The 12,800-nt window shown below is 39.6% G+C and overlaps 1 protein-coding gene across 22 annotated transcripts in view; it reads left to right on the forward strand.

Annotated features, from left to right (window-relative positions):
* Nucleotides 1-12,800, forward strand: part of KCNH1 (potassium voltage-gated channel subfamily H member 1) — a 193,590-nt gene that overhangs the window by 11,204 nt on the left and 169,586 nt on the right. For all 22 annotated transcript variants that reach the window (XM_040697360.2, XM_046939669.1, XM_046939667.1 and 19 more), the window contains exons 2-4: nt 303-426; nt 673-779; nt 10,727-10,855. In XM_040697360.2, coding sequence (XP_040553294.1) covers nt 303-426; nt 673-779; nt 10,727-10,855 — 360 coding nt within the window. The remainder of the gene's footprint in view (nt 1-302; nt 427-672; nt 780-10,726; nt 10,856-12,800) is intronic.

Below are 12,800 nucleotides of genomic sequence, written 5' to 3' on the forward strand. Positions count from 1 at the left end.
AGAGCAGCTAAATGAATCTGACCTTAGTCAAGGAATGAATTTTACCTGCTTAACATTGTGAGTTTCGTTTGCATAAAACCATCTTCTTCAGCTGTGCCTGAGTAATTAATTAAATTTACCTTAAATTGTTAAACTAAGAAGTTACTTAAAGCAGGGAATGCTCCTGTAGTCTACGCTGGGAGTCATATCTGGAAAAAACCGTGCAGGAATGGAAGCAATGTAGTTCAGATCCCAAAATGAGTATTTCCACTGATGCAACTGTAGTCTTGTCTGATGTCTAACTGATGTGTTCTTTCAAACAGATACTAATTTTGTCTTGGGCAATGCCCAGATAGTGGATTGGCCCATTGTGTACAGCAACGATGGATTTTGCAAGCTATCAGGATATCACAGAGCAGAAGTTATGCAAAAAAGCAGCACCTGCAGGTATTTGAGAACAGATTTATTTTCTGCTAAATAGCTTGTAGTGTTGTGCTTGTTGCTTGAGGAAAACAGTAGTCTGTTCATTCCCATTCTGTCTTTTGTCTCATGGGGCTGCATCTGTCAAATATGCTTTCCAGGTGAAATAAAATCAAAGAAGGGCTATTTCTAAATAGGTCCTTTTCGCAGTGTAAACAAATGGTGTAGTGTCTTTGTTTAGAATCTGACTTGAATTCTTTACTTTGTTTGCAGTTTTATGTATGGAGAGCTGACAGACAAAGATACAATTGACAAAGTCCGGCAGACATTTGAGAACTATGAGATGAATTCCTTTGAAATCCTGATGTACAAGAAGAACAGTAAGTAGTCGATGAGTTTGTTCATTAATGTAGGTGTGTAAAACTGTTCTAAATCATGACATAATTTGCAAGTCTGTCACCCTGGAGTACTGTGTTTTATGTAGGGTTAAATAAGCCCTGGTTCTGCCAGGGCTTACAGGGCTTACTTCTACAAGGGAGAAAGGAGAACATTAGAGATGAGAGCCACTCATGGAAGCAGCAGAAGCCCTAATTCATTCTGATGTTTAGAGCAATTTGTGTGTGATGCCATCGTTCTTTTCATTAGCAACATTTGTGCCCAAGCTAGGTTTATGCAAATGGTTTTTCTTACAGAGAATGTTTTTAATTTTTTTTTTAAATTTGATATAGCAAAACCAATAATTAGGTGTAGCTTCATAATAAAAAGATCCAGTCTTTTGTTTTATGAACCTAGACTACTTCCTTATATATTTTAATGAAACTGTCTTTTGTTTTGGACAAAACTGCTTCTTAACCGTAGTATGATTATTTTTTCTTTTCTTCCTAGGGATTTTAGTCTGTCTGTAACTCCACATGTTAGCAGATGGACTGCTTGCCCAAAATTTCTTGCTCCGCCCCATGACTGTGTCACGGCACAGTTATTTTTATTTACCAATAGTACCCTGAAGTGCAAAAACACTGGGGTCTTCAGACTGGCCAAATGTCAAGCTAAAAAGGCTGCGTTCTGTCACTTTCATTTTGTGTTTAACAATTTTGCCTTCTAACCATGAAGGAAAGGTACCTTGCAGAAGCATCCTGCAAGTAGCTTCTTCCCATTACAGCTGTAACGATCGCTTCGATCAATTCTGCACTGGTGGGCATGGGGAGCTCTAAACACAAAGCATAACATGAACTTCTATGATGCAATTTTTGATAGTTAACCTCAATGCTGTTTTATTTTTCATTAGAAGGGCCGGTTTTCTGGGAAAAGGTAATCCATCCTACTTTTATGTGTGTAGCCATTGCTGCTCCTGTTGAAATGACCTGCTAGTGCTGGCTGTTGGAGTTTGGAGAGAGAACAGGGTCTTAACAAGAGCTAAAAATTAATAGTTGTGTGCTAGAGCTGATGTGTGGAGCTGCTTGTTTTGTATCATAATTTGTCTGTTCTTGTAAGAATTGGTGGTGCCAAAGTACATGGAATTGGTTTTTGTCATTCTTTTAGGGGGAAAAAACCTTTAAGAGATTTTATATTCATTTCTCTCTAGTCTTTTTCATTTCTTTTTAGCCTGTTCAAAGCATCATGACCTCTGACGTGATGCTGTTGCTCAGGGCCTTTCTGGAGCACAGCTTTGCTAGTCCAACTCGATAGAAAAGCTTCATGTGCTGTCTGGACGGCCTTGCTTTATGCTTCATGCCTTTTGGTGTTATCTGCCTCCAATGTTTGCGTATTTCTTAAAGATGATTTCAATTCCGAGTTCGGTTGGTGACCACAGGGACATGTGCAGCTTACCTCTCTGCATCTAAAGCCAAGTAAAGAAACGGTGGTTTGGGATCTAGGATAGTGTGGAAGTTTCTCTTAGTTTAACAGCAATTTGGCACCAAGAGGCTCTGCAGCTACTCTTCTGTCATTGCTGCAGCATATGGCCTGTAGTACAGCCTGGGGCTTCTCAGTCTTTTATGCAGATTTAAAGCAAGGTAACTGTGGAGTGAGGAATGCTTCCTGCCCTGCTGTGCACTTCCCTGAGGAGAGGCGGCCTAGAACAAAGTCCAGCTGTGCAGAACCTGTATTATGCAACATGCCAAAAAGCAAGGCTGCAATGGTTCTTCTGCGTGCATGGAGGGTCACAGTCATGGGAAAAAGGAAAGCACAGAGCTTACTTTTGAGTTTAACAAAACACAGTGCTCCTATGTTTGTTGGACTTGTAGCTTTAAAGGTGCCTTAACTACTGTTAGAGAAACTGCCTGAAAGCACTAGAGGGCTGTAACTGAGAAATACCAAAAAATGAATGTACTTGCAGCTTATTCTGAGAAAAATCTCATCATAGAAAATATTGTCTTGTTTACCAGTCATTTAGCGCTCAGACTGCTGCCTCTGTTGGTCTTGTAGTCACCTAACCTCTACCTAGGACAGGCATTTTTGACGCTTTACAGGGTGGTGACTGAGTTTCAGTAATTACATGGTTTGCTATACGAATATACCATCAGGATGATGGGAGGTACAGCATGTCCACTAGTTTCATTGCACGTCACTTTAAAAACAACATAGGCATCTTCAAAGGAAAGATGCAGTTTTCTGTCTTCATGTTTGCGTTTGTGGATATTGTCTCTACTCTGGTCTCCTGTTTCTCAGTCTAGTCCTCCTCCTCTGCCCAATAGTGATTATCCCCCCACTTTTGAGAACTTGAAGTTAAGATGCAATGCAGATTTGATGGGTCCTTGTGTTTGATAAGCTAGCCCCTTGATTTACTTAGCAGAAATGTGATGATTGCTTTTATTCTCTAGACAAATTTCTTCCTAGGAATGCAGAGCTCCTTCAGGATAATTGGAGGCAATTGTAGCAAGCAGGTGAACAGACACCAAATTTTTGTCATTGTGGCTCTGGTGCCATTCCATTGCGTTCAGTGGCAGTTCTTGATCATTCCTGAAAGGAGGCACAGTGAAAGCTTTCTTTAATCTAGACTGCAAAACAACAACATGCACGTTGACAATAATTTCATGTGAGAGCTTCAGTTCCATTGTTTGATTAGATGTGAGTGTCCAACGATGCTGGCAGTATTGTTTATGTTATGGGAAAATCAAAACAACCCAAAATCTCAATGAAATCAGTGAAGTTCTGCTAATTACACAAAGGAGGGATACAGGCTGATATTTTAGACAACGTTCTGCACCTAACCTCAGTCACTTCTTAGCTGATTTGAACTGATACAACTTTAGAAGTCTAATTTCTCAGGAGATTTTTCAAGTCATTTGTTAGACTATTATACTTTACACTAAGCCTGATAAATAAAAAGTCTTAGTAAATTAAACTTAGACTTCCACTGCCTTGTTTCCTACAAGCAGTGCAAAAACAGGCTTCTTCTAGATGTACTCGCTGCCGTTACTGCTGAAGTAAATTTCTGTGTGCGCAAATTTGTTTGTTTCCATCTGCCTCTGAAGAAGTGATGCCCGTTTGAAATATAACTCCCTTCCTTATGCTGTATTTAATCATGCTTCAGTGAAAGAGCATCAGAAGTGGTCTAAGAGCTAAATGGAATACAGGCTTGAATAGCAGAGCAGGCTGATTAGAAAGAACATTTCTAGCTAATATACTGGACTCTTGTTTTAATGTCCAGCTGGAGAGTCTGTGAAACTCTATGAACTCCATACAGACTTACAAAGAGGCTCAGGAGGCCTCTGTTAGGGCAAAGATATTCCCGTTGCTGCAGCAGTGCTGCAGAGCCAGCTCTTTTTTTTTTTTTTTTTTTCTCCCTCAGGGATTTTCTAAAAGTGAGAAAGGTGAGGCCAGTGGAAGCAGCATCCAAAGGATGAGCCGTAGGATATTCTTTTGCAAACTGCAGAGTGATTCAGATAAGCAGCAGCTCATAATATATGTACCTAGAAAAGTCCTAGAAGCTGGGTCTCACTCCCTATTTGCACTGGGATTCACTTCTCTGGTTTTCTGAGTGCTTGAATATTTAATACATTGAATAACATGAAGATTTGTGAGTTTGTGTGTGTTTAATTTTTTAAGCATACCTTCCCTCCCCCCACTCTTGGACACTCATAGGTGTCAAAGTATGATAAATAAGCCCAAAATAGTGATTTGGCAGATTTTGCCTGTACGTGTCTTTGGGACCAGTGCTTTCTGCAGAGGTAGAAAATAAAAATAAAGAAAGAAAAAAAACCCAACAAAACAAAACAACCCTACCCATGCTAATTTATAAAGAGCAAAATTCCCTTTGGGGGCGATTGCCTACTGCTAGGAAAGGGCTTCTCATAACTTATACTGGCTTCAACCATTTAAAATTATGTGTGCTGTGACTGTAGTGTCTGCAGATAGATACTTTTGGTATATAACTGCTAAATTAAATCATTGCATAGGTCCGGAAGCAGGAATGAGGGAGTCCTTGTAAACTGGCATGTATCCTTCTGAGCCTGCCACTGAAATCTATCTCCATATTTGTCAAGCGTTATGCACACCTGCATCTTCTCTTCTGTGAAATTCACCTGCATGAGTTCAGTTACCCTCAGGAAGGTCAAACTGAAGTATTTTGGATTCACAAAACTGATGTTTTCTGTTGACTTCAAAGACTTTAAATGTGTTACCAGACAAGACCTGCTGTCGTTACCTCAAACATATACAGTGCAATGAAAATTTCCAATAGTACTCCTTATATTTTATTCAGAATTATTAAATATTTACCTTCAGTAAACAGAGAGAAGATTTCAGACTTCCCTGTGTCTTCCCCTCCTTTATAGCCACTTTCTGATTTTGATTTCTCTGAAGAACAGGTAAACCATATCAGCGTGTGCTCTGAATATTTTAAACTGTTTGTTCCAGTGTTGTAGGATAACTTTGCATAGCAACCTCACATTTGAGGACTGAAATTGATTTTCTTTATCTTAGCACATAAGAGTTTGAAGTTTAGAAGCGTTAGATGCCAGAACATAGCAGCCCCAGATACAGAAACCATGAAGGCAGTATCTTTTAAAGTGATGGAAATGTAATGTCTACTATTACTGGTGGGTGGTGAACTTCTACCACATTCTGAACCATTCTACTACAGGGTGGTGAACTTCTATATACTGAGCTGGTTCGGTCTCATTCAGTGCACACTCTCTGCTAAAAAGTAGAGTCTATGGAAAGAATTGCTCTTCATCTTGCAAATGCCTGAGACTCCTCTGTGCTCCTAATTTAAAAGCTATATGAGTATAGTGAGTTGCCAAACTCTTCCTAAACAACTTGTGTGCTAATTTGATATAGGACAAACTATTTGGTCTATGTGTGATAGAAGGAAGCAGTCTCATAGAGTCTTGGGCATAAGTGAAACTCTAAAAGGGGTGACTGTAGTGGTCATTTGTGCTGTTTATATAACTGAAGTCCTGCTGTCCACATCACTGCATGGAGTAATTGCTGGAGATACAGCACATCCTTCTAGCCTCTTCATTTCCCTACTGCTTGACTGTTTACGTCTAGGGCAGTAGTTGATAACCACTTGACTGAAACACAAAGTACTACAGAGGTTGTACTGCTTTGAGGAGACTTGCCCTTACTTGAAGTAAGGACAGTGAAGATATCAGCTGAATAGTCAATAGTCGGTTTTTTTTTTTTTTTTTTTTCCATTATTCTACTTTATGGAAAGAAAAAGTGACTATTTCAATTTTATTTCAACAATGTGCTTTCTGTAGTTTTGAAAAACCACTGGTTAATTGACCTGTTTGTTTAAATGGTTCAAGGTGTGGGGCAAGAGCATGTTGAGATAATCATTTTGGCTTTCATTATAGCCTATTTTTGGTTGACAAGAGGGAAAACAAAAGGAGAGGAGGGTCATCAGTATGCTCAAAGGGAGAAGCAGGAATATACCTTTAATGCCTTATTCACTTTCACGCTAGAGTTTCTGAAGGACCTCAAAGTCAAATCACATGTTAAATGCTGATGTTCCTGGCAGGGGGGTGAACATGTCACTGTTGAAATACATAGGACTGGAAGGGAGGAGAGGGAAGAGACAGTTGTATTTGTCTTACAGATGGGAAATAGTAAGATGTGGAGACGTTTACTGTATGTTAGTCTGGAGGAGATCTTGGACCTGAATCACGTCTCTTGTAGTAGTCTTGTCTTCAAGGCAACATCTGAAGTCCTGTGCTCAGGCATTAAGAGCTGTATCCATTAATTCTGGAATTAGCTATGTAACTTTTATACCACAAGATAGCCTGGTGCTACAGGCTACTGTCAGAAGTTTGATGTAGAATTTAATCTCTTACCATTTGTTCTCACTGCTTTTGTACAAGCTTTGGAGTGATGTTCCTTTTCTGGCAGGATTGGTCCTATGCCATTAGACAAACTCTGGATTCTTTCACTGTTGATTCCAAATCTAACAGAAGCCAACGTGGCTCACAAGTGTTTACTTCTTTGTTTGTGCATTGGCATTCTCATTGAACTTTACCAGTGAGAGACTTTGCCAGAACTGAACACAAAATGTAAATGAAAGTAGATGTATTGTTGGAAACGCTGGTAAACAGTCTCTGAGTGGCTGTACATCAACACACACAGGAGGCATAAGGGGAAGTTACTCTTGTTTTGCTATCCGAGCTCTGTAACACAAACTGCAGTTTCTCTCACTGCCTGCATAGCACATAGACTGAATCTGAAAATCCCATTTTTCGTTAGAATAGCCTGATCTGTGCCTCCTGCTAGTAGTGATTGTCTGGCTGAGCAGGGACATCCGCTTTGACACCAGGAGTATGAAGGCTGCCTGAAGGAGGTTGAAATTCTAGTTTCCGACCTGATTTATAACTGGTTTATACTTTAAGCTTTCCTGTTTAATAGTTAAATAAACTGTTTAATGTTTAAAAAAGTAAAATTCTTTTGATAATTAAACCAGTATGCAGGAAAAAAGCTGAGTACAGCCGCATCTTGGCTAAACCTCTCAGTGTGTTCCCACAGTTCAGATCCCAGTTCAGCTATTAATGAGCTCCCAGTTGCAGAGCCCTGCGGAAAGCCCACGTAGCTCAGTCCTGCGAGCTCTCACCTCATGACTGTGTTTTTATATCCACTTGTCTCCTATTTCCAGATGAGACTGACAAGCTGTCGAACACACTGGGGGTAAAAATTCTGAGGAGCGTTGGAGATGTGTATAGGACAGGCTGGTAGAATTTTCCATCTACTTATTTCTGCTGTTGCTGTGTTACTATGTAGGTACAAAACTGGGAGATGATTTACGCAGACTGTGTGCTCCACCTTGATTTTTACATTTTGACCTGCAACACATCCTGTATGTGGCACTCTGAAAATGATAAGGTTGCCCAGATAATGACAGTCATCAGAAATTTCTACTTTTAGCTAGTAAGGAGAGCTGACTCTTTCTCACTTTCTCATTGCCAGTGGGCAGATGGCAAAGATTTATACTTGGTCCTAGATAAAAAGGGTTTTGTTTTTCTGTTTTGATAGAAATAATGCAGCACAGGAGTGGGAGTCAAAGGAGTCAGAAGGTGAGAACCCTGCTGCTATAAGCTTGCCCTGCAGCAACCTTCTACAGGTTATCAGGAAAAGTCTTTCCTCTTTCTGTACTCATAATGTCAGAGAAGTCATCCAACAATGTATTGTAACATAGTCACAAGGAGCATATAGCAGTGTATTTGAAAAAATAGCTGGAATAAGAACAAGAACTGCATCTTGTCTGTTTCAGTGGTGTGTTACAGCATCTTCCAAAGCAGAGAGTAGTAGTTGATATATCTGTGAGAGTCAGAGATGAAGTTATATGTGTAATTTGGCCTGAGAAAGCTAGTATTATGAGCAGTCCAAGGGAGAATGCCTGTAGCTTGAACTAACAAAACAAAGCAAAGTGTTTTGGGGTATGGAAAAGCATCCCTAATAAAAAAAAGTGAGAGCATGCAGGCTGTAGACAGGCTGATCAAAAGCTGCAGTGTTAGTGAAAGATGTTGAAATGGGTAAAATTGAAAGTAATTGGTCACCAAGGTGTGAAAGTAAAACCAATGCATGGATATAATCAGCTTCAGAGCAGTTCACATGAAATTGGGAGGAACAAGTATGCAAGAAGAAATGGAGACAGGTAGTTTTAGTAGTTCCTAAGATTGGAGAGTGTAAAGAGCACTACTGTCTTAAAAATTACTTTTCAGTCCTTTGCAGCAGTGTCTTCTAAGCTCATTAATAAGTTAGTGATGATTTTGCAGCCACAGTTACCCTGCTGAATCTTTTCTTGCATTTAGCATTTTTGTTTGCTTGTTTTATTAGAGGGGGTTGTTCAGGTGTGCTAGATCTTAAAAACAAACAAACAAAAAAACAACCCAAAAAATGAAAACAAGCAAACAAAAACCCAACCAAAACAGCCATAACAAAACCAAACACAAATAAAACCCCCATGATATTGATCCCCGAATACTTTTTGCTCCAGAAATGTCTTCCAATAATGCAATTTGGATTTCTCTGCTCTTTTAGTGAAGGACTCCTTGCGTTGTATACCCTGCTGTTTATAGAGGTGGCTGTACATATGGCATGGAAACTCAGCCAGGCTTTGAAACTGCCTGTGCTATACATGCGCAGTGGGGAATCAGGCTTCCTTTATGGAAGTTGCCCATAGGTCTTGGAGTTGTCCTGGCTTTCTGTGGCCAGAAAAGATTGCTAAGCACAGAGGCTGGGGGACAGCCAGATGAGGCACTGGGTAGCAACATGCTCCGTTATATTAGTGTAGTAAGAAAAATACTGCCTTTGCTTGTTGTGAACTACCTCAGGTTTCCTTGTGAACCTTTAACAGTCAGGAAAAGCAAGTGGCCCTAGTTGTTTGTAACTGTTGCATGAAATACACTATACAGTAGTCAAGTGAAAACACTGAGTAATTCATGTGAAGGAGAATCTGATCTCTAGCCTAGATGAGAGTCGAGAAAAAGAAGAAATACTCTTCTAGGATAACCCTGTATGAAGTAGGCTGTCCTGCACAAGTAACAAAAGTTAGTTGTGACGCTATTTGTTCTGGCTTTCTCCCATAGCCAAGACCTGCTGACTTTCATGTCATGTACTGGTTCCTTTTATGTAGGCTTTTCTGTCAAATGTAGCTCACAAAGGAAACCTGAGAGAAATGTTACTCATGGCAAGCAAGCTTGAATCCTCTCTTTGGCTCTTAAATCTTAGGTCTGCAAAAGCAATGATGAATTTTTTCTTCATTGTCAATGAGGGCATAGGGACAGTATGAAAACATGTACAATTAGTCTTTTTTTTTTTATGACTGAAGACTGCACAGAAAATAATGGTGCCTTCAGGAATTCTATGACATAGAGGAGCCAACTGCTTTTTTTTTCCTGACCCCTCCAAGCTACTTATACTCAAGTATTACTAACACTGTTGTGCTGACTCCTGTGAAATGGGAGTGGTAGACATAGTCTTGTTAAATTGAACTTCACTGCTGTCATTATTGAGTTTTCAGCAGCCTCAGCAGAACCACTGGAAATACAGAAAGGCAAGTCTGACCGGCAGTTTCTCTCCTCAAGGTGATCTGTGTGAACAGATGTTAAGGAAAATTGACAACAGCATCTGAAGGGTCATTGTTTGGGAACATTTTTTTCTATGTTGTGCAGGCTTTAATCTTTCAAGCAGTTTTCACTAGGACTTTTTCTACTGAAGTAGTTAAAAAAGTATAGTTATATGCAGCACAGTTTAAGTCCCATCCATAGCACATGGGCTGGTCCCGATGGCTTATTCTCTTCTATATTCACTGGAGTCCTGCTTCACACTGGAGTGACTCTGAGCAAGCTCAGGAAAAAGTCAAATTGAAAGGCAGCTTGCAAAAAATTTCCCTTCCATTGGAGGATTTGCAGGCAAGGCCAGAGTTTCCACAGCTGATATATTTACTAGGAACTGGTACTCCCCCAGAGAAGACTAAAGCCAGCCGTGCTCTTGAGTTGGGAATCTTGTTATGGCTGTGGTTTAGGCACTGTTGACCTGTCTGCAAGGCTTGCACAGAACCAGAAAGACTGTGTTGTGTGCACCCTTGCATGTACATAGGACTCTTCTATCAGCTTTCGAAGTGCTGCATAAGTTTGTGTATTGGCTTTGTAGATGAAGCCCAGAAGCAGGCAACAATTTCTGAAGATTAAAAAGCTAATCAGAGGTAGAACACAGAATGTAACTAACACTCTTGTCAGCTACTCTGTCATTTTTCCTAATAGGTGTTTGCAAAACTCCTGAAACATTGAAGTAACATTTACAGATGGCTGATTTGGAAATGTAAACATCTAAATTAGCACACTTTTACTGTTCTGCCTACCACTGACAAACTTTTTGATATGTTTGTTTCCAGGAACACCTGTCTGGTTCTTTGTGAAAATTGCTCCAATCCGAAATGAGCAGGATAAAGTGGTTTTATTTCTCTGCACTTTCAATGACATCACGGCTTTCAAGCAGCCCATTGAGGATGATTCATGTAAAGGTTTGTCTTGTTCATAATTATATATTTATTCTGCTGTTTTTCATTTGCCCTGGTCTTGAAAAAGCTGAAGTCCTTTAAATACTTAAAGACTTAAAGCCAAAGGATTCGACATTAAAATAACTTACGTGAAGCCCCTAGTGGCACAGCTGTGTGAAAGGGATCGCTGCATTGATTTCCTCTGGGAGTTGGCTCTGGCCTGAACTGAAACAGGTGATTGCTAATGAGACCCCCAAGTGCTTTAGGAAGCAGAGCTTGCTTTGCAAATAGGTGCTGTTCTCCATTTAAAATTCGTTATTAATCCCCATACCAGCATAGACTTCAAGTAGTCACAATGATGCTTAACTGTCTCTTTGATCTTGGAGGGAATTGAAGGGTATTGGGCCCTGCACAAATTGTTTATGACACCGTATGCAAAAATGGAGGTATTAATCCTGTCTAACAATGATCTGAATAATTTAATTCTGCCTGGCTTGACATGACTTAGCATTCTTATAGAATTGAAGTTCAGGACTAGTTTTTTTTCACATCTGTGAAAATACTCTCATAGTCTTAAGTTGAATCAGGTTCAAGCTGTCAGGTTGAGTGAAGTAGAATTACTGTGTTTTGCTGTTAACCCTTTGCTAAGTTATACCCTAGAAATCTGGAAGCAAACTCAGCTGTAAGAGAGGCCATAAACTTGTACTCAGATTCAGATCCTGACAGAATTAGACCTTTTGTACCCACATGTAGAATTACAGAGACTTGCGTCTTCTGGGGTGAATAAAGACGTAAGTTCTCCTGTTGTTTGCATTTTTGTAGTATTTAATAATATTTGTAGTATTACATTAAACAGGAAACTTACTGTGAAGGTGAATTGATTTACATTTATTCTCAAAATATTATTCTTTAAAAATGCAGTTGCTCAAAGTGGAAACACCTGTTACCATGAAAAAGGAAGTACAGCCTTAACAAACATACCCTCTTCCAAGTTATGTGGGTTATTTTTTTTCCTTTTGAATGCTATTTGTTTGGTTTTTTCAGTGCTTTAGTAAAACTAAAAAATGTATTTTGTTGGAAAAATTGGGTCTACACTATTTTTTTTCCCTGCATGGTTGTCTTCACTGTGTCCTAATGAGGACTGACAGCAAAGATAAATCAACGTGATGCAGTAAAGCTGGCTCTCATTTGTTTGGTGAGAGTGAAAGCCGTTACTTCATTTGTTCAGTTGATAAGCAGGGCTTTCACCCAGTAGTGGTAGCTGTGCCTTTTGTCTTTGGTTTTGCAGAAGATCCTTAGTTGTAGTGGTGACTTGTGCTCCTGTGAGAAGAGTTTGTCCTTCACTGTCAGAAGAGGGAGGTGCTACAACTTTTTTGTTTTCAAGAGAAATATGCTGAAGAAAGAAAACACAATTTTTTATCATTATTTTTTAAATTTCCTTTGTTGGATCTTGAGATCATGCTGTTCTTACAGTGATCTTGGTAATTCTTAGCAGTTCCATATCTAAAGCAATGTAATGCAAAGATTAAGCCTATTTACAAGTGCACTAACTTGTGGAAGAGTTATGATTTGTTCATATGGCCAATGGAAAGTTGCTAAGTGTTTACTGAGAGTTACAGACAGAACAGAAGAACTGGACCTATTGTTCCGAGGCCACTGAGGCAGAGCTCTATACATGTTGCTTAAGTGTTGCTGCTATGTATGGAACAGTCTGTGTACTAAATAAGCGTTGCAAATCTTATTTCTGAATCTCCTAAAATTGATGAAGTTGCACCAGTTTCATGCCAACAGAGTTCCCTGTTGCTGTGTACGCAAATCAAACACGATACAAATGAAATCACACGTTCTATTCTAATCCTTAATTTATTCCTTATGTCTTCCTCTGTTCTCTAGATTACTTCCTGTAGGCTAGCTAGGCTAGCTTTGGAATTTTGTGTGTGTACTGGGTAGGTGATATTGTGTCAGTCAT

This window comes from Gallus gallus, chromosome 3 (genome assembly GCF_016699485.2).
Source record: "Gallus gallus isolate bGalGal1 chromosome 3, bGalGal1.mat.broiler.GRCg7b, whole genome shotgun sequence".
NCBI classification, from domain to species: domain Eukaryota; kingdom Metazoa; phylum Chordata; class Aves; order Galliformes; family Phasianidae; genus Gallus; species Gallus gallus.